At 35.8% G+C, this 27,497-nt stretch overlaps 1 protein-coding gene across 3 annotated transcripts in view; it reads left to right on the top strand.

Moving 5' to 3' along the window:
* The window catches only part of ANO3 (anoctamin 3), a 422,003-nt gene that overhangs the window by 239,510 nt on the left and 154,996 nt on the right, over window positions 1-27,497 (top strand). For 2 of the 3 annotated variants that reach the window (XM_040495589.1, XM_040495590.1), the window contains one exon: window positions 8,970-9,088. In XM_040495589.1, coding sequence (XP_040351523.1) covers window positions 8,970-9,088 — 119 coding nt within the window. Of the gene's footprint in view, window positions 1-8,969; window positions 9,089-21,014; window positions 21,166-27,497 lie in introns of those variants that run through there. The other variant, XM_040495592.1, reaches the window with a different exon arrangement.

The raw sequence follows: 27,497 nt of genomic DNA, 5'->3' as shown, positions 1-27,497 counted from the left end.
AATTATTCTGGAAAGTGCTGATCCATGCAACAATGAATTTGGAATCTTGATGTAATGATACTCTTGTCTGTCAGTCCTGGAAGCCCTGCCATCATCATCCACCCTTTCTGTTGTTAGTATTCTGTAAAATGACAAAGACAGAAAAATCCATACTGACAAGTAACTGATGCTTGATTCTGCCCACACATGCTGCAGCAAAATCAGATAACTTCAACATGATATAATTGGGGCTTCTAAAACCAACATAATTTGAGTCCAACCAACCAAAATATATATCTATCTAATCTTGTAAAATAAACAGTTTGCTAATGTGATGAAATGAGTCCCTTAGAAAGTGGTTTATACTAGAGTGGTAAGATATTTGTTTTCTATGAGCTCAATAGTTCAGCTTGGTGGAATGTTCATTTTATTTCTTAAAACAGTTATGGTCAAATGAGTATAGGATGATTTTACTTTCATTCTGTAGTATTAGATGATCTCCACTAAGTTTTAATTTTTTTTTTCAAATAGCATTTCATCTTCAGATGGGGTAGAAAGGAACTTTGTAGTAATGTTACCAACCTAGTTCAGGATTACAGAATTAAGGGAATTACAATCGTTTCAATTGTTTATTAACCCCATTAAGTAAGTCCTCTTGACTCAGTTTTCAAATTCCACTCAGAATCTGACGCACCTCAGCTCTTGCTGCTACAAGTGCTGTATCCAAGCCACACCTTGTCCAGTCTGCCACGTCTCTTGGTAGATCAGCCCAATAGCTTCCTAATTGTCTCTGTTCCAATGCTTGTCTCATTATGGTCTATTTTCCATAGAGCAGTTACAAGAAGCTTTCATAAAAGGGAAATTAAATCTCATTATTTTTCTACTCAAATCCTCCCTGTTTCCCATAACATGTAAAATGTAAACTCCTCACTGTAGCCTTCAGAGACCTTACAGAATATGGGCCTGATCTCTCTAGAGCACTTGCTAAAACTTCATTTGACTCACAGTCCTGTAGCCAACCAGCCCTCTTTTGTTTGTTCATAATGAGCTTGCACTTACCCCAAGGCCCTACGCTGATAAAAACTGGACTCATACAAGCTTCACTTTGTGTCACCTGATCTTGATTCAGGAGGTCTTACCAGGAATTAATAAGATTTATTTTTTCCCTCTTCCCTTTTCCAAAGGAGACTTTGTGAGTCTTGTTGGTGCCTGTAGCCCAGAATCAGAAACAGTACCTTGTACAGAGTAGGTACTCAAAGAGTATTTTTAGCATCACTGGAAGGAAAGGTGAATGGATGAAAGACAAGGAGAATATTGACACACATATCTTTGGAGAATCTGCTCTCCATTACTACTTTGCTTTCCATGATGTCATTCATAGCTGTGATTTTTCTCACCTGTTAGGAATCGGCACTCTGTTATTTTTCTCACAGAAAACCTAATCTGTGTTCCTCTTTTTCATGTAAGTTGTGTTGACAAACCTTTTTGCAGAGCACTTAAAGACCTAATAGCTATGACTCTTCTTAAGCAGTAGGAGAATGCCTTTCTAACATTATCTTTACAGGAAGTCCTCCCAAATACCCATTTAGATGCTTCCTACTTTGTATTATCATAGCACTTTGATTATAATACTATTATACTCAGTTCACCAGATGATAATTGCTATTTTTATCTGTCTTATTCATATTGTCTAATAGACACTGTCTACTCAGTGGTAGATAGATGGAAAATTGATGATTAGGTGAATGTATGGAACAATGGATGTGGATAGAATAAACACTGGCACATTCACACAGTGGAAAGCAGTTTATCTTCAAGATCTGCCTAGTTGTGGGGTGAGGGGTGGCACTACCTCACCGTGACCAGCTAGTGTCAGGACTTTAGAACACTGCTAGTGTAGGAAGAAGTAGGCAGCGAAGGACTAAAAAGAATAAGTCTGGATCTTCATTACCACCATGTTCTAACCACTAAGTAGACCATACATGGACCATTAGGTTTATTCTTCATAGGACACTTCAGTAGACTAATAATTTTTAAAATCATGGAACTTATTAGCAGTCAGAAGATCCAGTTTCAGGAACTATATCATTCAGTAGAAAGGTATACACTGTGCCTCAGGTTCCTGATTTATGAAATGGAGATCTCAATATTACAGTTTGATATTTTTCTTATAAGGTAAATAGGGATTGAACAGAAATGAATTAAGAGCTTTTGTGAGAGACAAGTAAAGAGAATGCACATTGGGAATATTCATGTTAATTAAAAATTAATTAATATGAAAACTGATTTGGTTTTGCTAAAATCATTATTAGTTCTCTTTTCACTGTATCAGGCTCCCTGGTTCAACATATTAAATAATTTTTTAAGCTTTGAGAATCTTTTTTTAATATAATTTTAATTATATATATTTTTTAATATAATATAATTTATTGAGATAATTCACATACCTTACATTTCACCGATTTTAAATGTACAACTCAATGGTTTTAGTGTATATAAATTTATATATAAATTATAAAGAATAAAAATAACCTTGGGGTGCCTGGGTGACTCAGTTAGTTGAGAGTCTGACTTCAGCTCAAGTCATGATCACACAGCTCGTGAGTTTGAGCCCCGTGTCAGGCTATGTGCTGAAGGCTCAGAGCCTGGAGTCTGCTTCAGATTCTGTGTCTCCCTCTCTCTCTGCCCCTAACCCACTTGTATTCTGTCTCTGTCTCTCTCAAAAATAAATAAACATTAAAAAAAATTTTTGAAATAACCTTAAGCCATTATTATTATTATTATTATTATTATTATTATTATTTTAATCTTCAGCCCCAACTACTCTGGCAATCCTAGAACACACTGTCATTAGCCATGTATGAGAAGCTTGCACAGGTGGAAGTTAAGTGGAGGCCATCTAATAAGATCACTCACACACGTTTAAAATTGCCTAACAGTTACTTTATCCATTTCCAGATACTCCAGCAGTTATATTACAATGTGGCAAAGTAATGAAATGGCATTAAAATAAAGAAGAATTGAGCTGGAATACTTTGTCGGTTAAAATTACACTCTTGGAAATGGCTCTAAGGTGTATGCTGCAGCCATAGGAGGCTCCTATCCTGATTGGTCCCCTTGAGTTTTGAGCCGATGTTGGTTTGTAAACAAAACTTGGAAGAGTTAATGGAGTCTCACTTGTCTCAATAAAAGTTTTCATCATAAATTATGTTACTGATGATTGAAAAAGGGATTTTTAGATTAGATTTTAAATTGTTCATTGGTATACTCAGTTAATTACGTTACTGTCCATTTAAAATAGATGATATGACTTTTTTTGTAGCCCCAAAATAAATAATTGGTTTTGTATACTCCTAATTACTAGAATTATAAATTTAGAGAAAGATCAAAGGAAAAGAATATGAATTTCTTCAATACCTTATGTGTACAAATCACATAGATTATTTCATTTAATTCTTGGAAGATGTTATTATCCCAGATTTTCAGAGTAAGAAACTTTCACTGACCCACTGCCTTTAATCCAATAAATGACATAACCAGGATTAATTTGGGCTCACTGAAATCATTATTAGTTGTTTTTATTATTTTGGACTTTTTATTACATTGGGCTCCCTACTTCAACATATTAAATGATTTGTTTAAGCTTTCAGAATTTTGTTTTTTTTTTCCTCATATAGTAGCCTTATTGAGACATCGTTCACATACCATAGAATTCACCCATTTTAAGTCTACAACTCAATGATTTCTAGTATATTCACAGAGGTGTGCACTCATCACCATAACCAATTTTAGAATATTTTCATCACCTCAAAAGGAGTCCCCATACCTATTAGCAGTCACCTATTATTCTTACCCCAACTCCCTAAGCCTCATTTACTCTCTGTTTCTATAGATTATTCTGGACAGTTCATATAAATGGAATCACATAATATTTGGTCTTTTGTGACTAGCATTTTCACTTAGCCTAATGTATACAGGCGGTCATCCATGTTTTAGCACTAATCAATACTTCGTTCCTTTTTATTGCTGAATAATATACCATTGTATGTTTCACTCATTCATCCATCAGTTGATGAATATTTGGATTGCTTTTGCTTTGGGGGCTATTACGAATAATGCTGCAATTTTTTTGAGAATTTATATTTTCATTTATGTTGAGACTGTACCTAGGAGTAGTATAGGGAATCATATAGTAACTATGTTAAAACTTTTGAAGAACTGCCAGATTGGTTTCTACAGCAACTGCACTATTTTTCATTCCCATCAACAGTGTACGAGGGCTTGATGTCTCTATATGCTCACCAATGGTTGTTATTGTCCATTTTTTTTTAATGTTTTTATTTCTCTTGAGAGACAGAGCACAAGCGAGAGAAGGGAAGAGAGAAGAAGAATCCTAAGCAGGATCTGCACTGTCAGCACAGAGCCCAATACAGGGCTCGAACTCATGAACTATGAGATCATGACCTGAGCTAAAATCAAGGGTTGGGCGCTCAGCTGACTGAGCCACCCAGATGCCCCCATCTTTTTTATTATAGCCATCCCAGTGAGTGTGAAGTGGTCTCATTGTGGGTTTGATTTACATGTCCCTGGTAATAATGATGTTGAGCATCTTTTCATGTGATTATTGGCCACTTGTATATCTTTTTTTGGAAAAATGTCTATTCAGATCCTTTGCCTATTTATAAATTGGGTTATTTGCCTTCTTATTAATGAGTTGTAAGTATTATATGTATGTATGTATGTGTGTATGTGTGTGTGTATATATCTATATCTATATATCTATATCTATATCTATATCCTCTTCCTGTTTCTTATATGGATACAAACACATATATGCATGTAAAAATGCTTATTTGTGTATATATACTTATATATAGCATTCATATATCTTATATATCTATGCTATAACTTAATATCAAGTGCTGATATATATGTACATATATACCATGCATTAGTGTGTGTGTGTGTGTGTGTGTGTGTGTGTGTGTGTGTGTGTGTGTGTATGTTATTCTACGTCAAGTGCTGATAAAAGTAATAAAGGCTTATGAGGAGACAAAGAAGTATGGGAGGTTTTATTTTAGAAACAGTGGTCACGGAGAGATTCTCTGCGGCTGTGACATGAGCAGATGCTTGGCTGCAATAGGGATTGAGCATTCCTGGCAGAGAAAAGAGCAAGTGCAAAGGCTCTGTGGTGAGAGCATACTTAACATCAAGGATGGTGCTTACCCAGGGTGCCATGATGTAGATATGACTTTTACTTGGAGCTAAGAAACTATTGGAAGGTTTTGAGTAGAAGTTTAATGTAATTTAACTTAAGCTTTGAAAGGGCCCCTCTGGCTATCATGTGATAGTAGCAAAATATAGAAATAGGAAGACTGGTTAGGAGATTCTCACAGACTTCTGCCAAGAAAGAGTGGTGGTTTGGGTTAAGAACGTACAATGGTGGTAAATTATCAACTTCTAGATATAATTTGAAGGTAGTTCAGACAAGAATGATGGACATTTAAATCCCGTAGTCATTCAGCAAATTTTACTGAATGGCAATGGCAGGTCAGACCTTGTTCTAGATGTTAAGGACAAAACAGTGAACGAAAAAGACAAGAAAAATGAACAAAGCAAAAAACTGGCCCTCAAATACCCTAGTGAGGGAAATACATAGTAAATGAAGATAAATAAAAACATATTGCATGTTCAATACTGATAGATGCTAAGGAGTAAAACAAAGCAGAAAAATAAATGATACTTCATGCTCAGTCAACAAAATTTACTCAAGGATAGGACATTAGGTATAAGAGAAAATGAGGAGTCATGATTTTGGCCTGTGTAATTGGAAGAATGGAGTTGCTATTTATTAAAATGGTAATTGTTCCTGTATTTTATTATGCATAGACTTGGGAGAACGTTCTTGTGAACATAGATTTTTTTTTTCTTTTAGATGATTTTAAGATTCCTCTCCAGTTGTGCTCTTAAAACATATTGACATACTTTGTTCCAAAAGTTTTACCAATTTATATTGGTTCAGAAAACAAATGACTATTATCAGTTTCCCTAGCATCTGGATATATTTTTTTTAATTTTTTTGTGTTTATTTATTTTTGAGAGAGAGAGAGAGACAGAGTGGGAGCAGAGAAGGGACACAGAGAGAGGAAACACAGAATCTGAAGCAGGATCCAGGCTCTGAGCTGTAAGCACAGAGGCCAACGTGGGGCTCAAACCCACGAACCTTGAGATCATGACCTGAGCGGAAGTCAGATGGCTTAGTCAGCTGAGCCACCAAGACACCCCTGGATATTTTTATTAAAAATGAAAGATGCAATGGGGTGCCTGAGTGGCTCAGTTGGTTAAGCATCCTACTTCGGCTCAGGTCATGATCTCACAGCTTGTGATATTGAGTCCCGCATCAGGCTCTGTGCTGACAGCTCAGACCCTGGAGCCTGCTTTGGATCTGTGTCTCCCTCTCTCTTTGTCCCTCCCTGCTCACATTCTGTTTCTCTCTCTCTCTCTCAAAAATAAATAATAAAACATTTAAAAAATGAAAGATGCAAAAGAATATTTCTGTACTGGCATAAAATAGTAACTTTTTTATTTTAAGTTCTTGGTCATTGAAAGTATTAAACCATATAAAAATAAATAAGTTTTTACTAAATTTGTCTCATCTTTCATTTCTTGTCTGCTTACAATTTTTATCTTTATCTATTGGGATACTAATATTTATCTCCATCCTTGTCAACTTTAGGAGGATAGAAAATTATGTTTATAATTAGAGACTCTACCTTTTTTCATTCAATAAATATATTACAATTTTTATGTGACCCCATTTTTTTAAATTGTAAATATTTTATTGCTTCAGTTTCCTAAATCATCATCTCTCCAAATACTACAAGAAGCAGTATTACATAGTGGCTAGAAACGTAAGGTTAGAGCCCGATTTCTGGAACTCTATTGCCACGCACCAAATGTAAGATTCTAGGTAACTGCTACATTTCCTCATCAGTAACAAAGTCTAGAAATAATACCTGTAAAGGATTTAATCGAATAATATGTGAAAATAATATGGCACCCTTCCCAGTGCTCAGAACAAAACCATTGGGACTATTGTTGACTTTTCTCTTTCATATGTCACATCCAATAGAACTCTGTTAACTTTTCCTTAAAAAATACATCTTCAGTTTGACCATTTCTCCATCTTGATACCACCCTGGCCCAAACCATATCCTTTCTACCTGATTATTGCAGTAACTCCTACCTAGTCTCTCTGTCTAAACTAGCATCCCTCTCCCTCCACACGTTTGACACCTACATCCTTCCTTTCTAATGTATATGTTCCAATGCACTCACCAGAAAACATACTTACTGTTTTCTTAATTTGTGTTATTTATTGTTTTCTTCTTGTACTTGAATGTCCCAAGAAGGCAGAATTCTGTTTGCTGCTGTATTTCCAACTCTTAGAACAATGTCTGGCATATCATAAGTGTTTGATAAAAAATTGTTAAATGAATCAAATGTAATCTACATAAATATAGGGAAAAGATTATGGTATATTCATGAGCATCAGCTTTGGAGTCAAATCTGGATATGTTTCAGTTCTAGACGCACTCCTTATTGAATTAGTGACTTTGACACAATATTTAATCTCCATCTGCCTTAATTTACTATTAAATGTAGGTAAAAAAAAAGCATACCCACTTTGTACAATTGTTATAAGGATTAGAGGAAATAATACCTGTAAAGTTTCTGGCTCTTCATATGTACTCAACAAATGTTAGCCACCAGTTAGCTCTTTTTAATAGATCTAGGTATAACTGTAAGTGCTTAGAACATTTTAACATAAGTGGCAATTAATGACATACTAAGACATAATATTACCTGTCCAATCTTAATTCATACCATTGCTAAGATTCCGATACTCTGGCTGTGCATAGTATAACATATGCACAGATTTTATGCATTACTAATAAAATAAATTAATGCATGCATAATAAATAATTTTTTACTCTGTTACAATACTAAGTCAAATGATTGAACTCTTTAAAGCATTATACATGGCTGTCTATGTCAAAGTTTATGTTTCGTGGGTGTCAACAGATGGAATTGAATAACTCTCTCCAAAATATTTTGATTTATTTGAAAAAGCTAAATATGTACAATTCTGTTTTTGAATTTGAAGAGAGGCTTGTGTCCTATGGAATGCAGATTTTGTGAGGCATGTCACAGTTCTTGGTTGTACTTGCAGTCACCATAGAGGCTTCTTGTTTTGTACTTTTTTACCTTGACTATAGCTTCTTCATTGTTCATATATGCTCTTACACGTGGTTGATATTACGGGGTCTTACTCTTTTTGTAATTCTAATAGGAATTATTTTTTAATGTCCTCTCCTTTTTTTGTAGTTGTAGTTTCATTTCAATCTCCTAATATTTTTAAAAAGATTTTCTTGTAACGTTTGTTAGACTTTCTTCCATAATTTTTCAGAGCTTCTGTCACTCTTCAGTCAAATTCACATTTAGAAAACTTTCCAACTTTTAAGAAAACAAATTCTCAAAATTCATGCAGTTTTTAATTAAGCAAACAAATGTTTGGGAATCTATTGAATTTCAAAATTCATACAGTTTTTAATTAAGCAAATAAATGTTTGGGAAGCTATTGAATTCTTAGAAATATCTTTGTCTTCAAGTTCGAAAGAGGTGATGAGCTTGCATGATTCTAATGTTATTTTCAAAGCTTAAGTACATTGAACAGTAGAGATGCATTTAATTCTTATGAAAGTTACTGTAGCATCAGTGTTAATCCACTAACAGAGAAGCTGTCATGTTATTTCTTTTCTTTCTTCTTTTTTTTTTTTTTTTAGCTTACATTTTGGCCAAATGGTCATAAGAGAGTTATACTTGGCTAACCCTTGGAAAACATGAATAAAAGAGAGATTAGTACATTTAAAGAGAAAGAAAAGGAAGAAGTATAAAAATGGATATAATTTTCTCTTTCTCTTTTCTAGCCCTAGGAAAAGATAAGGATTACATGGATGAATCAGAACATGCTAATTATGACCGATCTCGGCTTATTAAAGACTCTGTTCCCAAAGATAATTCTGAATCCAAGGCAAAATTGTCTAAGGTAATACAAACTAAACTATCAATAAGTCACTTGAAAGCAATATGTCTAAACCCTTGCATTTCCTTTCAACATTAATGCATATTGTGCTGGAGAGTATAAGAGGTCACACAGCGTAATACACATCTTTAAGGACTTAAAGGTGAAAAGTTATATGTAGACATCATATTCATGTATATTATCAAACATTTTTTAAAAACAATCTGAACTGCAACATTAACCTTTAGGGGTTTATTGCCTCATTTTACATTTTTATTGAAAGGCAGCATGGTTGCATGAGAGCATGGAATGGACCAAGATTTGATTTCTAGTTCCACTCCTTCCTAGTTGTGATAATTTGAACCGGTTAATTAAACTCACTGAGCGTTGTTTTTTTCATCTGTAAAGTTGGATTATGCTGTCTGGTTGACAGAATTCTTTGATGAGTGCATGAGACAACCATATGAAAGTATTTTAAGAGCATAGCTGACTATATACAGGTTTTTTATAACAACATGGAGGCAGAGAATACCTCATTGAAACTGTAGTTCTTCCACAGAGGAAGAACTGGGCTAGAGTTCAGTTTAAAAAAGATAAAAAACCTGGCTGCAGCAATCCGACCATCCCTCAAACAAAATGATTTTGTGCACTCTTCAAGGCATCTGAGTTTGGTTATTCAACACCAAATAGCATCCCTGTTTGATATGTTCCAAGACAAATTCTGACTCAGTTCAAGCCCACTTTTTTTTTTCATTGTTTCCTATTGATTAAAGTGGGAATGGCTTTGTAAAAGAAATTTGCAGGTTAACACAGGGGAATGACTTGTTTTCATTGTTTCTGCAAGTCTAATAATCACACCCTTGAATATATATTTCTCTGATGTTTGATTTGGTTTGGCTTGGATTAGTTTTGAAAATCTCTTCATTAGTCACCACAAAAGCATCAGTGAAGAAATTTGGCACAATTTAAATATTACCATCATAAATGAGACCAACTTTGATAAATAGACGTAAGAATAAATGCTTGTGTCAAATTTCTCCGTCCCTCTTTTGTTTTGTTTTGACCCAGTTAAATGTGGTCAGTATTTTGTGCCAATAACTCTTAGGTTATCTTTACAAATCAGGAGTTTGTCTACCCTGTTACTTCATGGGCCTCCTTGTGACTGTCTGATCATCATGATGTTTAGAATGTTTCTTCTATCTGTGAAACATTGTTTCAAGTCAACTGAGAGGAGAGGTTATCAGAAATAGGAAAAAAAACAAGCAAACAGATGTTGTTCTTTAAGATGCCTATGGCACCAATGAGCAGGCAAACACAGTATGCTTTAAATAATTAAGAAATGAGGGGCTCCTGGATGGTTCCGCCCGTTAAGCGTCTGACTTTGGCTCAGGTCATGATCTCATAGTTTGTGAGTTTGAGCCCTGCATCAGTCTCTGTGCTGACAGCTTAGAGCCTAGAGCCTGCTTTGGATTCTGTGTCTCCCTCTCTCTCTGCTCCTCCCCCGCTCATGCTCTGTCTCTCTCCTTCAAAAATAAATAAAAACATTTTAAAAAATTTAAAAAGTAATTAGGAAATGAGCTAAGATTAAATAAAATCTGTCTCATCTGCTTCTCTAGGATTTACCACATGCCACCAATGATACCCCACCATTTTATTGTTGCTCAACAGTAGCCTGCCCTTTCTTTGTTTCTTTCTTTCCTTCTTCCTTCCTTTCTTTTCTCTTCTTTCCTTCCTTCCTTCCTTCCTTCCTTCCTTCCTTCCTTCCTTCCTTCCTTTCTTCTTTCCTTCCTTCTTTCTTCTTCTTTCTTTCTTTCTTTCTTTCTTTCTTTCTTTCTTTCTTTCTTTCTTTCTTTTTCTTTCTTTCTTTCGTTGTAGGCTCCACTCCCAATGTGGGGCTTGAGCTCAAGCCAGAGATCAAGAGTCACATGCTCTACAGACTAAGCCAGCCAGGCACCCCAACAGTAGCCATTTCTCAATCTCACTTTGACTAGACTTGAACTGTGTAATATAAAAGTTAAGAAGAAATAGTTAAACCTGCATGCATATTTTATTTTTGATGTTAAGGGAATGGTATGTGATGATGGTAATAGTTGTTCGAACTAAGAAATCCTAGTATGTCTTACTGAATGTAATTACATACTTTCCTGCTATTGTAATTCTACTCAAAATGTAGAGAAAAGTCATGTATCACCTGGATGGTTTGGACTCACTTTTTTAGTTTCTGTTGAAATACATCCATTTTTATCCATTTCATAGCTTAGATCACAGTACAAATCCCGTTTGAACAAATGGTCCCATTATAAAAAGAAAGAAAATTGGGGCGCCTGGGTGGCGCAGTCAGTTAAGCGTCCGACTTCAGCCAGGTCACGATCTCGCGGTCCGTGAGTTCGAGCCCCGCGTCAGGCTCTGGGCTGATGGCTCAGAGCCTGGAGCCTGTTTCCCGATTCTGTGTCTCCCTCTCTCTCTGCCCCTCCCCCGTTCATGCTCTGTCTCTCTCTGTCCCAAAAATAAATAAACGTTGAAAAAAAAATAAAAAGAAAAAAAATAAAAAGAAAGAAAATGTTCACTGGTTACTTGCCTGTCTACAAATGAATGGCAAAATAATCTGTTGGATTATGTTAATTGTGTACATTTGTTAGAGGGAACCTTGAAGAGCAGTGACTTTTATTTCTACTTTTGGGGCCAGTATCTGGATATCCTTACATTTATAAATTGGTCAACCTTCCTCTTACTCCTTCCCACTACTAAGTGATATGAGTATTTATGTGCATATGTGTGTGCATATATTAGATTATGTATATTTAAAATTTTTTTTTCAACATTTATTTATTTTTGGGACAGAGAGAGAGAGAGCATGAACGGGGGAGGGGCAGAGAGAGAGGGAGACACGGAATCAGAAACAGGCTCCAGGCTCTGAGCCATCAGCCCAGAGCCTGACGCGGGGCTCGAACTCACGGACCACGAGATCGTGACCTGGCTGAAGTCGGACGCTTAACCGACTGCGCCACCCAGGCGCCCCAGATTATGTATATTTTAAGTTGGACCTTATGAAATTGACAAGATCCCTTCATTTATGTGCTACAAAATAGCAACTTTCATATTGTTTAAATTAACATGTATGAATATATATATACATTCTGTGGCTGAAGATCTGTGCTTCACACATTTTTTTTCTGGTTGGGATATTGTACTGATTGCCACATGCCCCATGCATATGATGTGATGCAACTGATATTTTATGTCTTTATAGAAGTTACTCAATTGCAAAGGGATCATTTTAGAGGTGAGGGAACAAGTTTAAAAAGCAAAAACTTTCAGGAGAAAGTGACTGCTAATGGAAACTATATCGTGAGTAATGATAAGTACTGGATTACAGGAAAACAAGGGGAGCTTTCTAACAAAATTTGCCATATTTCTTATGAACCTAGCTATAAAGTAGGTAAATTCATTTTACATTGAATTTATGAGGAAGTCTGTTGAGCTCATCAGCTTTAAAAACAAACAAGCAAATCTAAAAATGTATGGAGCATTTGATTTGTCAACCATTGTGGAAACGTTGCCTGAATGATCTTGAGTCAGCACGCTGAGTTTAAATTATGACCATAGATCCACTGCTTATGATAATTTAATGAAATAAGTATATTTGTAAGGCACCATAGTTTGTTATAGAATTAATTTTGAGAACAATGAATTGGATCTTTAGGATATTTTATTCTAACCATGAACTTTTGGGATGTCATTTATACTAAAATCCTTTAATATTTGAGAAAATGAAAACATCTACAATACTGATATCTCCTATGATGAAGTCATATTGATAAAGTAATAAAAAATAGTAGTCAATATTTATGTTATGTATTTGGAAGATACCACGTGCAAAACTTGGCTCTTGTAGGACAAATGAAGATGGCACATACGGACAGGTTTTGCTGTCCAGGTATCGGGATGAAGCACAGGATACATGCATATAAATGGAGAAAGCTAAGAGGCTCTGGAAATGAGAGATCATACTAACTATGTGATAAGTCTAGATTTAGGCTAGCCTCAAGCTTTTTGACAGGAGCCATTTTAAATAACTCAGAGGCACTGTAGTAGATGGGACATAGGCCACAGTCTTTCTTATATCTCTATTTTTAGCATCTCCCATCAAGAGATAGAATTGTTAGAATGGCCTTGGGCCTTGCTTTGGCTAGCAGACTGCTACAGAAAGTCACAATGTGACAATACTGAACCTTGGACTCCAAAGATCTTGTGCTCCCATTCTTTCTCTTGGGACTGTGCCTCCACCACAGTAAACAAGCCAGAATTGTCCTGCCTGAGGATGAGCCATGTGGATCAGAGCCTAGTGAGCCCAGTTGCCCCAACTGAAGCAGAAATATGAGAGAATTCAGTGGCAAAGACCAGGAAACTCAGAGCCTGAAACAGTCCAGCTGAACCCAGATGAACTACCCAGTTGGGCCATCCTCCCCACGGAATCATGATCTAAATGAAAATCGTTTGGTGATGATTTGTTTCTCAGCAGTAGATAATGGATGCGGCCATTAATGTTAAAGGATAGTCTGTGGGCTGACACCAGTGATTGTTAACGTAAAGTGAATTCTTCCTCCATTACTGGGAAGATTTGAAAAATTGTCCCTAGGTTTTCCATAACATACTCATATTACCCATTTCACTCCACAGAGCCCAAGTATATTTTAAATGTCATAATCTAAATAGCATGGTATCTAGCCAGCCTATCTAAAACATTCTGACATTGTTTATCTTTAAAAAAAAAAACAACTCTATTTGCAAAAGTGTTTTCTTTGTGATAATATCAAATCAGGGTAGAATTTCAAGATTACCTTCAATGGAACTATGTGTGGATAGTTAGCAGTAGTCACAAGTACCCACTAAAATTGGTGAAGAATTATTTTTTAAAGACAAATTTCTTTCTTTCTTTCTTTCTTTCTTTCTTTCTTTCTTTCTTTAACATTTTGACAAAAAGTCTCTGTCACAACTATATGGATAAAAAATTTCAGAAAGTAAATTTGTAATGAAAAAAAGAAAAAATTCTGTAAATCCATATAGACCAAGGCACCTGCTCTGACTGCAAGCAGAGTTCTAGAGTAGAGAGATTGTTTTTAAAACAGTTTGGGTGAATATTTCCTTTTTTTTTCTTATTAATATAGAGATCATTATGAATAACGATTAAAGATCACATCCTACAGCCAGCTGGATGACCCCCAGAAGCAAAATCCCTCTCTGTCAAAGCGCCCTGTCCTACACACCAGCTAAGGCCTCTAGATGTGGATAATTTACAGGAAACATCTACAGTTCATTTAGGTTAGAAGGCACAAATCTGTGAAGCAGAACCCATGGCTTCTGTAGTGAATGTTAATGAAGAATTTCCTGCTGCCACTATCCCTCAGGATGCCAAAAACAATTGCAGATGTGGCCAATAACCAGTCGGGAATATGAATCTATATTCCAAATTACAGTGACTTCTCCTCTTAAAGGATGCTGAGTATCAAAACAGGAAAAAGGTTATGGATCAGGAAAATCTTGATATGAATATTTTAGCAGTTCATTAAATTTAGATCACAAAGCCATTCAGTTTGACTGTGTCAACTGGCATTGGCAGATGGTGTTCATCTTTAACTCAACTGGTAGCAGGAATAATTTTCTATGGAGGCTGGAGACACTTCATATGTTGGAGAACACGAGAGGAGGATGGCCTCTGCAGTTTCCTGTACCTTCCATGTGGGTATCAGCAAATGTTTCATGTGCCTCAGTGGCTCTTTGCCTCCAAGTAATGTACAGGGATTATTAGCATTCTGAACTTGCATACTTTTTTTCCTAGCAATTATGAGATAATGATGACTTAAACTACAAGATAAATGACTAAACTGGGCCCTATGGGGCTGCTTTAATTGACAAAATTACACATGAAATTAAGTGCTAATTATTTGCATGTAATGGGATAAGTCAGTTTCTAAGGAAAATGTTCATATTTTCATAATGTAAGGACCAGAAGTAATATTTTTTTATTTAGTAATGTTATTGTTGGAAATGGTACCCTAAATATTTAATTTTCATATATATTATGGAACATACAACAGGTTATCTTGATTTGTTCATCTTTCCGGCCACTTTCTTAAGTTTTTTTTCTTGCCTAGTATAAGAAGACTTCTTTTCCAGCAGCCCAAAAGATGCTTGGTCTTGTTTGCAGAGTCTTTGTCTAACATAGAAGAAAGTTTTATCCTCCCTGCAACCATAGGAGTTTAGTGCCATTAGGTATTTACCTTGACCCTCAGAAACCTTCCCTAGTAAGTGGTGAGGACTTGTGTTTTACCAGCCTATTGGTAGTGTAGATATTACAGAACATTTAGTGTAAGATTTTTTAGAATCCTTCCATATTATCTGTAGATTACTTAAACCTAAAGGTAGTATGTGATGTGTGTGTGTGTGTGTGTGTGTGTGTGTGTGTGTGTGTGTGTGGTGTTATGATGAAGGTATTTCACATCGGTAATGAAATATTGATCTTTTAAAAATGTGCAAATGTTCTCACAATAATAGGTCAATAAGGGGTTACACTAATTTTAGATGCCTAGTGCATCTTACAGCCAAATGAATTATTGAAGAGCTAAACAGTTAATAGACTTAAAATGGATATATAAATATAAAATAAGCATTTTTTTTTTTTTTTTTGCTAATCACAGAATAGTGAAATGGCCTTTCTAAATGGTCTTTTTAAAAAAACAATAAAATCAATCATAGGGGCGCCTAGGTGGCTTAGTCAGTTAAATGGCTGACTCGATTTTGCCTCAGGTCATAATCTCACAGTTGTTGAGATTGAGCCTGGTGTTGGACTCTGTGCTGACAGCAGGGAGCCTGCGTAGGATTCTCTCTCTCCTTTTCTCTCTCTGCACCCCCCAAAACAAATAAAGAAACATTTTAAACAATTGATTATGGAAAACTTGATAGATTTGACTATTTACATTATAATCAGTATCAAAATTACAATAAAATTAGAGTAAGGGATAAACGTAAGATATGATAATGAACTGATATAATAGAACATACTTACCAAACAATAGTTAATATTCTTAACTTATAAAGATATTATATAATCGATAAATATGAGTGAAAAAATTGAAAAGTAGTATAATTTAACATGTAAAACTATTAGCAGTACAAGCAATTGCAGAAATGCAAACGTAAGCAATGTTCTTTTTTAATGTTTATTTATTTTTGAGAGACAGAGTGTGAAGGGGGGAGGAGCAGAGAGAGAGGAAGACAAAGAATCCTAAACAGGTTCCAGGTTCTGAGCTGTCAGCACAAAGCCCGATGTGGGGCTCGAACTCACCAACTGTGAGATCATGGCCTGAGCCAAAGTCAGACTCTTAACTGACTGAAGCCACCCATGGGCCCCATAAACAATGTTTTTTTTTTCAATCAAATTAAAAAATAATTTAAAAAAAAACCAGTATTGACACTATAAACTGTTTATTGCTAGCTGGTAGACATGTATATTGATCCTCATTTTCTGGAAAACAATTTAACAATGAGGATTAAAAGCCTTAAAATAATCTTACCTTTTGACCCACTTCTAAGAATTTATTCGGAGAATATAATTAGATGTTGGCCCATATAATTATGTTTGGATGTTTCTCACACTGTAATTTGTGGGTGGTGAGGGACTATAAACACTTAAATGTTCTAAAGGAAAATTTAAAATTAATAACGCCTTCATTTGCAACAATGTAGATGGAACTAGAGTATACTGTGCTAAGCGACATAGTCAGAGAAAGACAAATATCACAATTTCACTCTTATGTGGAATTTAAGAAACATGACAGATGAACATAGTGGAAGGGAAGGAAAAATAAGATAAAAACAGAGAGGGAGGCAAACCATAAGAAACTCTTAAGTACAGAGAGCAGAGTTGCTGGAGGGGAGGTAGGTGGGGAGGGTGGACTAAATGGATGTTGGGCATTAAGGAGGACACTTCGTGGGATGAGCACCAGGTGTTATATGTGATGAATCACTGGATTCTACTGCTGAAAGCAGGACTACACTGTATGTTAACTAACTTGAATTTAAATAAATAAGTTGAATAAAAACTAATCCCTCAAATGAGGCAACTGAAAAATAAACTTCCAAAAATAGGTAAGGATGAGAAATGATCACAGTGTATGATTATACAAGAAGGTTGTTATTAAAAGCAACATGTAGGGGCACCTGGGTGGCTCAGTCGGTTAAGCGGCCGACTTCGGCTCAGGTCATGATCTCACAGTCTGTGAGTTCAAGCACCGCGTCGGGCTCTATGCTGACAGCTCAGAGTCTGGAGCCTGTTTCAGATTCTGTGTCTCCCTCTCTCTGACCCTCCCCCATTCATGCTCTGTCTCTCTCTGTCTCAAAAATAAAAACGTTAAAAAAAAAAATTAAAAAAAAGTTTAAAAGCAACATGTACAGTTTGATATTGATTATATAAAAATATCTAACTCTTACTGAGAAGGTACACAACAAATTTTTAAAGTGTTTAATCACTGGGTCATAGGATTCAAATGATTTAAGGTTATGTCATGTGTTCTTAAATTCAAGCCATAAGCATTATCATACAACATCATCCCCATTTTGAAATTTTACACGGCTAATGAATGACTGAGCCAAGATTTGAAAAATAAGATGGTTCTGTTTCCTGAAACTGCTCTTCCACTTGCTACACTGGCAAGACAAGAACAGTTCAGGACTTCATCTTTGTAGTCTGGTAGCTATTGTAAGTAGCATTTCGTTTCCTCCCCTAATACATATTGATCACTTATACACCGGAAGCTGCGGTAAGCACTTTGTATGTATTATCTCATTTAACTCCCACACTCAATGAGAGGAACCAGTAGTAGTCTCATTTTACTAATGAAGAAAATAAAGGTTAAAGGTGTTTTGTCCAGTCTCTGAGCTAGACAGTAACCCAGCTGGATTGTACCATGTCTCTTTGATTCCAGAACCTGTGCCTTTCTGACTCCAGTTCAGTAGTTAACCATAAGAAATATACTTACACATTAATCACACCTTCAAAAACCTTGAAATGTTGCTCTGAAATAGGCAGCTTTGCTTTTTATTATCTGTGTGGCTAACCTACAACATCCCAGGAATGGACTGACCTGTTTGTACTTTATTTTTGTATCAACAAATAAGTAAGTAAAAAAGGCAGGGAGTTTGTTTCAAATTTAATATTACTAAATGTCAGTAAAAGTCAGTCACAGGGAGTGGGTAGGTATTCCTTAGGATTGCATAATAATCAGTAGATGAAATATTTTCAAATGCATCTACTCTATGGAACAGGAATTCCCCTTGTCAATCAGAAAAAAAAAAGTTCAACAGCTATGTTGGAATGGAAGGCTAGGAAATCAAGATATGAAGACATTTTAATTATAAGAGTAAATTTAGGTGAGGGATGAATTTGATGAATTGGTGCCTTTAGTTCTTTCAAAGACTATATGGGAAAAAATATGCCTGCCTATTTAGTATTCCATAGCCAGTACAAGTAAGCAAATGAGATGTACAGATATTTTCTCTTTCCTGACACTAATATTTAGGTAGTAAGACATATGGGAAATTTCCTGAATCATCAACTCACTGGTTTTCTCCATGAGAGCTTAAGAGTTCATCTTGGGAGATCTACCTTCTAAGTCTCCCTGGGGAACTTAGCTCTAAAATGAGAGCTGCAATAACCTCTCTGCAGAATTTGTACATGATTATCGGATGTGAAAGTAAACTCAATAAATTAGTGTGTCAACATACCATTGAAAAGGTTCAGATGATCGTTCTACTTGACTTTTATACATTCAATCAATGGTAGGCCCACATCAGACCGGTTCTCTGCTTAGACATGAAAGCAGTCAGAGAAGTCAGATCAAAACTTATGTTATTTGGATACGTTGAAAGTCAAGTTTACATTAATCTCCCACCTCCAGGGCCCCCAGGTTGTGTGTGTAGAGAAAGACCACAGGATTGGGGGTTGAAGCATTTGATAATGCTAATATTAAATACTACAATGGCTAATATTTATTGAGGATTTTTCAGTGATTTTGTTGATACATTCTTTTAGCCTCACGACAACTTTAAAAAGGTGGGGTCTGTTTTTTACTCCCATCTCATACGTGTGGAAATGGAGGCTCAGAATGGCTAAATGATTTCCCTGTTAATATACAATTGGGGAAGCAGTAGGCAGGAGTTGTATAGAGTCCACCACCCTGTTAAGCATTGGGTGAGGTTGTACAGACTAGAGGTGTGCACAAGGGACTGTAGGAAGTGTGAGACAAGTTTATCAGGTAGTCCGAGAACAGGTTCACATTACGGGGGAATGAATGACCATATGTATTAGAGACCATGAGTTTTGTGCTTTCTCAATGTTTTATGCTTAAGGAAAAATACAATAAAACTAAGACTCCCAAGCTCAGATACGGATAAACTGTAAAATATTCGTTCCTCCTATGATGCTTCTATTCCTTCACCTTCCCATGTCCTTTTCCTCCATTCACACTAGCATGGAGACTTTTGTGTGTGTGTGTGTTTAAGTTTATTTTTGAAAGAGAAAGCACAAGTGAGGGAAGGGCAGAGGGAGAGGGGAAAGAGAATCCCAAGCAGGCTCCCCACTGTCAGTGCAGAGACCGATGCAGGGCTCAAACTCAAGGAACCATGAAATCATGACCTGAACCCAAATCAAAAGTCAGATGCTTAACTGACTGAGCCACCCAGACACCCCAGGGCATGTAGACTTGTTAATCTCACCAAATGAGCTTATCAAAATATGAATTATTTGAGCAGCTGTCACTTTTTAAAGAAAATGTCAGCAAATATAAAGCGCTGTTGAATTTATTAAATAATTTCTGATGCTTGTGGAAATTTTTTAATTAAGTAATTGCTATTGACTGCTTTGCAAGATATAAATCGAGAGTTCAGATAAGGGTCTCAGTCATGGAAACCTGGATGATTTGATTAATCCCTTGATGACAGGCAATTTCAACACAAGGATTACAATAATCTATGCTTTGTCTCATAAAGGTTTCAAGCTATTGTGTGAAGTTAAAATTCCCTATTTTGTGGGTTCACTGGAAGACCAATTTTTAAGCATGTTGGTTAATTCAAGGCCATATCCATTAAGTGGCTGTTACTTAGTTCAGTATCCTGTCAGTCCCAATTCTAAGCTGTCTTGTGGAGGCTTTCTTGACAGATATAAATGTAATCCTCTGTTGGGTCTCATCATGTAAATATTAACCACAGAGGGACAAAACTGTTCAATTGTATTTTTAATTTATTTTTAGATAACATTTACTTCTGTTGCTTTTAGATTATAGTCACTTCCTTATACGTAGCCCTGAGCCAATATGCTACAATGTCAAGTTTAACCAGATGCAGGATTTTTCAGAAACCATAAAGGTTTCTATTGTACCTTTCCGCCATGAACCAGAAAATGAGGCAATTTCCTTGAAAAGCTGAAAAAAAAGGAAATCCTAGTGAACACCACTCAGCTATCAAAAACATTAAATAAAAAATGTTTCATCAATAAAAAAGTTTTCTTTGCCAGACCACTATTATTCAGACTGAAACATACTTCCGACCTTTATGCTAATCTGCCCAACTCGTTCAAATAACATAAGAATGTGCAATAGATTATTAGAAATTGACAGTAAAATTATGAAAATGTCACTGACATTATATGACTAAATGTCACTTAGGTGAATCATACATAGAAACTATTAACCAATGACACATGAAGACGTCCTCTAACCCCACCCCCCACCCCATAGCCAATCCTCTTAAATAAATAAAAAAAAAAAAAAAGAGAAGTTCTTATAAAGAAATGAGTTGTCTTTTTTTTTCTTTTTTTAATCATTATTCAAACTCAGGCATTTTAAAGAGTTGTCTAAAAACCCTCCAGTCAAATGCCTCCTGCAGCATTCAATCTGTAACACTCTAGCTAATGGGAAAAAAAGCAGGCAGTGGAAGGGAGAACTTTCTGTTGTGCTGAAGAGTGCTTGAAAGAAGCTTGTCATTTGCAATTCTGTTGTCAGCAATGAAGGATTCCAAATGCAGCTGAACCCAGAATTCTGACGGTGGTACGTTTAACAGTACATCAATCTAGGAATTCTATGTTACTTTCTGTTTCCTTTGAAATATGTAGAGAAGCCAATTAAGAATAATTGATATTAGTTTCAGAACTGGGGATGAGTATGTCTCTTATTTCAAAATATCAGAAATGCGTTCTTAAAAACTTGAAGTATGTGATCTAAATTGTTACCTTTTGTGCATCTGTGTTTGTCTTTGTATGTGAAACAAATGGTGCCTTTCTGAAGTTTTTACTGTTTTTAAATGCATTCGATTATTGGTTTCACTAAAATAGTTACTCCCAAATCCTATTGTAAAATTAGGTCTTGATTCAAGAATATGTAAGATGCAATTATTTGTAAAAGTGTATATTTTTAAAATGTTCCTAAGAAGTTATTTTTATATAAAATATTTTAGTAAATAATTTCGGTCAAAATAGAAAATCTGAGAAAAAAAATCTGAATTGAAAGAAGCATAACTCGCAGCAAAAAATGTTAAAGTAAACAAGTGACAACAATAAAAGTCACTGTGATTTAAGCTACGGAAAAATGTTTCAACCTGTTATCTTTATTTTCTCATGGTTTTAAAGAGGATAAAATTAATTCTTTTTCCATTCCAAAGGCTTCATTTTGATTTCTTTGTTTAAAAATATTAACTGCTTCCCTTTAGGAAATCAGAGGTTAGGTTTCTGAATCCGCATTTCAGGTGAGATCACTTAAAATGGATATGGAAATAAATATTCTTTTCTTTAAGAAAAAGTAAGTACTCAACAGAGTCTTTACATGGTATTTAAAATAAAAAAATCTGTGAGCAGGAAAGGTATACCCAAATATATTCTCTTAGTGCAAGTAAATTACTAAGATGATATTTAAAGCTCACATACTTTTTTTTTTTTTTACAAATGTTTGTTTCATTAAGAACCTGGTAGAAAATCAGTCTATGCTCCATCATAGATCATTCTACTTAGAACAGCTTGACTTTTGGTTTGCTTTACATAAGCCAGAAAACCTGTGATATTTTGAGTAAATAAAAATGGGTGGACAGAGAATAATATAAGATAGTCTAAAAAACACGACTTAGTGCAATGCCTGTCACATTATAGAAGTTCAGTCAGTGTTGTGTTTCTCTCCTCTCTTTTGTTGCCTTTTTAACTTTTTAAAAGAGTATTTACACTTGCTTCATAATTTTTACTCTTTCCATGGATATATACATCTTATCAGATGGTATTCAAAGCCACATTTTATCCACTTATGCAGATCAGGTAACTCAGGTGTTTTGGATCCGATCTGAAGTCTTGTCTTCAATGATTAATTTTCCATCTTCTTTGTGACCCCATTGATACTGTGTTGACCAATGAATCAGCTTTATTAAATAGGACACTCCAAATGTGAAAACCTAATGATTCCCCTTAAATATAATAAGTAAATCACTATGGGAAAATTACAACTCAAAGACAAAGTATCTGATAAATCATCCAGATCAATTCATTGTTTGAACCATAAGAGAAGTAGGAAATGCAAATTTTCCATAATTATATCTGAATTTAATTGAATTAATATTCAGCCATCAGTATAAAAGTAGCTTTACATTTGAAGACTCCTTTCAGGAAAGAGTCTGTGCTGCATAATTATACTTAATGATCATAAAAAATATGCATGCTTTACTATGTTAAAAGCAAACTTATAAGCAGAACTATCACTGTTAAATTAAAACATATAAAAATTTCTTTTTTGACATTATTTTCCTGAATAAAATGAGAACCACATTTAGTTATATTTAAGGTTCCAACCTCACATTCTAAGAAATGTTGGCTGCAGCAACTCTTAAACAGAGATACCTTACAACAATCATTGTCAGACTGAGAACAGCAGAATCACTTGTAGAGCCTGTTGACACACACACACACACACACACACACACACACACACACACACACGACCAGCCCCTACCCCCAGAGCTTCTGATAACAATAATTCCAGTTGAAGCTTGAGAATTTGCATTTCTAACAAGTTCTCAGATAACGTTGATGTTCCTGGTGCTGGCACTACATTTAAGAATGACTGCTTTAAATATTCCTTTAATATCTCTAGTGGACTCTGCATTTGGAGAGCCTACCATATGCCAGACTCTGTACTAAGTCTAGATATGCATTCATGAATAAAAGAGGCAAAATCTCTATCCTTGCAAAGCTTGTAGTCTAGTGGAGGGGTCAGAAAATAAATAAGTAAATCAACACCTAAATATCTATTTGCAAGTTGTCATTAAGTGGGTCCTTAGTGGTGGAAGGGAAGCTTCCTGAGGTGACCAGGGAGGCAGTCTCTCAGAAGAGATTGAAGACAAGAAATGAAAGATGAGAAGTCAGCTGAGGAGGGAAGAGTGGGAGAAAGAGGCATTCCAGGCAGAGTGTCCTCTTGGAGGGCCTTGGGGTGGGAAAGAGCTTGGTGTGTTCAAGAAACTGATATGTGGCCTGTGTGGCAGGAATACAGAGACCGAACGCCAGGATGGCCGAAATGAGAGGAGAAAGAGAGGTAAGCAAAGCACAGTATTGGAAGGGCTTATGATGGGGAGTTTGGATTTTCTCCTAACTTTAAATGGTTTTGAACAGATTTCTGTTTTCATGGAATAACTCTATGTGTGAGGTTGGGGGCAACAATGTTGGAAGGAGGGGTGACAGGACAGCATTCCTACTGGAGGAGGACCATGGTTTAGCTGGGAGTGGTTACAGCTGAGATGGATGCATCAGCTTCTAATATCAAAGTGTGAAAACCACAAAGACGGCATTTATTTAAAAATCACCTTGAGGTTGATTATAACGACATGGAAATATGTCAAGGAAATTTAAAAAAAGCAGGTTTGAAAGCAAAATTATAATCATGTGTAGTGAGAGAAACCAATGATAATGGCAAAATTATAAGTGATTTTTATTCCCTTTATTTTTATGCAATAAGAAAAAAATATACATTATTATAAAAATTCCTAAATTCAGATATTTAATGAGAAAGAAAAATCTGTGATTTTGAGAAGACAATCCTAATTTGCATAATTAATTAAGCTATTTGTGGTGTGTGTGTGTGTGTGTGTGTGTGTGCATTTGCATGATGCAAAGTACAGTGGATACAAAATGAATAAAATATATTTCTTGTCCCCAAAAAGTTTGCAGTCTACTGGGGAGGGCAAGAATAGGGACGTAAGATCAATGGGTCTCAAATGTTAGAGTATATAAGAATTATCCTTTATGCTGTTGATAACCCTTCCAGGTACTAATTGCTTCTTTCACAACCCGACACCTAATAAATCTTTCTGTGTGTGTGTGTGTGTGTGTGTGTGTGTGTGTGTGTGTTTATTTTATTTTTAGGAGAGAGAGAGAGAAAGAGAGAGAGAGAGGGAGCCTGAGCATGAGTGGGGGAGGGGCAGAGAGAGGGAGACACAGAATCCTAAGCAGGCTTCAAGGCTCCGGGCTGTCAGCACACAGCCCGACGACGACGTGAGGCTCGAACTTTCTAACTGTGAGATCTTGACCTGAGCTGAAGTCTAATGCTTAACCAACTGAGCCACCCCTGTACCCCAACACCTAATAAATCTTGAATATACTCTCCCTTTCCCATGTCCCTTGCCTTTGCATGTAGAGTTTTCTTCCCCACTTTCATTTTTCACAAATCAAATCAAATACTATTTTTAAAGACTTTTTTAAAGAGCATCTTAGGTTTACAACGGAACTGAGAAGGTGGTGCAGAGATTTCCTGTATCCCCTTGCCCCCATCCATGTGTAGCTTCTTCAATTGTCAACATCACTCACCAAAATGTACATTGTTTACCAAGGATGAACCTACATTGACACATCATGTTCACCCGAAGTCCATTGTTTACCTTACAGTTCACTCTTTGTGTTGTGCGTTCTGTGGGTGTGGGCAAATGTTTAATGGCATACATCCATCATTATAATGTCATACAGAGAATATTCATTGCCCTAAAAATCCTTTTGCTCTGCCTATTCATCTCTCTCCCCTCCCAAGCCCTTCCCCTACCTACACTCCACAGCAACCACTGATCTCTTTATTTCTGCTTTTTGTTGTTTCCATAGTTTGTCTCTTCTAGAATGTCATATAGTTGGGGTTATACAGTGTAATTCCTTTTCAGATTGGCTTCTTTCACTTAGTAATATGCATTTAAGATCCTCTATGTCTTTTCACAGCTTTATCACCCATATTTTTTTTTTTAAAAGACCTTTTTTTTTTTTTTTCCAACGTTTATTTATTTTTGGGACAGAGAGAGACAGAGCATGAACAGGGAAGGGGCAGAGAGAGAGGGAGACACAGAATCGGAAACAGGCTCCAGGCTCTGAGCCATCAGCCCAGAGCCCGACGCGGGGCTCGAACTCACGGACCGCGAGATCGTGACCTGGCTGAAGTCGGACGCTTAACCGACTGCGCCACCCAGGCGCCCCACCCATATATTTTTAGTGCTGGATAATATTCCATTGTGTGGATGTACCAGAGTTTATTTATCCATTCACCTACTGAACGACATCTTGGTTGCTTCCAAGTTTTGGCAGTTATGAATAAAGCTGCTTTTGACATCCATATGCAGGGTTTGGCAGACATAGATTTTCAACTCCTTTGGGTGAATACCAAGGGATACAATTTCTGGATCACACATGTCTAGTTTTGTTTGGAACCCCAAACTGCCTTCCAAAGTGGCTGTGCTATTTTGCATTCCCACCAGCAATGAGTGAGAGTTCCTACCGCTCTACATCCTTGTCAGCATTTACTATTTTCAATATTTTGGATTTTGGGCATTTTAGTAGATGTCTAGTGGTAACTCATTGTTGTTTTAAATGACATATAATGTAGAGCATCTTTTCATATGTTTATTTGACATATTTGCATATTCTTTGGTGAGTTGCCTATTTAGTGATCATATACCATTTTTCATTGGGTTGTTTTTTTTATTGTTGAGTTTTAATACTTCTTTGCTTATTTTGGATAACAGTCATTTATCAGATGTATAATTTGAGAATACTTTCTCCCAGTATGTGGTTTGTCTTTTCCTTCTCTTAATATTGTATTTCCCAGAGCAGAATTTTAATGAGGCCAGCTTATGATTGATTTCATTCATGGATCGTGTCTTCGGTGTTATATTTAAAAAGGTATTACGGTATTCAAGGTCATCTAGGATTTCTCCTGTTACCTTCTAGGAGTTTTATGGTTTTATGTCCTATATTTAGGTCTTTGACCCATCTTGAATTATTTTCATGAAGAGTGTAAATCCATGTATAGGTTCTTTTTCTTTTCTTTTCTTTTCTTTCTTTTTTTTTTTTTTTTTTGCATTTGGATGTTTAGTTTGTTCCAGCAATATTTGTTGAAGAGAACATATCCCTTCTGAAGGAAGATGGTTTCTGTTTCTCAGGATAGTCCCTTTATCTTTGCTCTCATGGCACTTATATTCACCCCTCTTATTGCATAAATCACACCAAATTGTAATTACTTGTTCCTCCCATTTGTCTCCCTGACTAAATTACTCTCTCTTAAAGGATGGGGATCATGGATTATTTGTCTTTGTAATTACATTATGCCTTGCACAGAGCCTGACTGATAATAGAAACTCATGATAAGCTTGTTAAATGAGTGAATATGAAAGAGAATATTATAACTCTAGGTAGACTACAATAGAATTATTAGTGTACCTTTCAAGAGTTAGGATAAAGCTTATGGAGAAGACAAAATCAACTTTGTCTTTAGATGAAAATTTTTGAGTAATTTTACTTCTAGGAATTTGTATTAAAACAATTAGAGATATTAACAGAAATATAAGAACAAGGGTATTCATTACATCATTATGAATCACTGCAAAGGATAACTTAGCAAAGCAAACTGAAATATCCTTCAGTAGAATATAAATAAGTAATGATCTAACCATAAAAGTGAATAATGTTCAGCTTTTACAGTGTCTGGCTGTTTAACCAGTGCAATAGGATATAGCCAACCTGAACCACTAATCCTCAAGTGAGCCAATGGCACAACAATAAATAAAACAAGGGAATATAAAATTGCATTATTTCCCACCTTTGGTTCTGGGATTCCCTGACCCAGCAGATCTAGTCCACATAAGCCATGAGACTATGAAGCCATGGACACTCTTCTCTGAAAATCTAGAAAAACTTTAGGGAACCCCGGTATCATAAATCCTTAATCTCATGTGTATCCTTTGCACCAAAACAAAATGAAAATAACCCATTACTCTTACCTAGAACAGCCTTTGTTTTTAACCTAACTCAAATGAAATAAGATAAAATTTTATGTATTGATGTAAAGATGTACAATGGACTGTTACTGTTGTTTGTCCA

The sequence above is a fragment of the Herpailurus yagouaroundi genome, unplaced genomic scaffold (genome assembly GCF_014898765.1).
Source record: "Herpailurus yagouaroundi ecotype Mexico unplaced genomic scaffold, PumYag 187, whole genome shotgun sequence".
NCBI classification, from domain to species: Eukaryota; Metazoa; Chordata; class Mammalia; order Carnivora; family Felidae; genus Herpailurus; species Herpailurus yagouaroundi.
The sequence above is the reverse complement of the archived record's forward strand: the minus strand, read 5'-3'. Positions and strand labels throughout refer to the sequence as shown.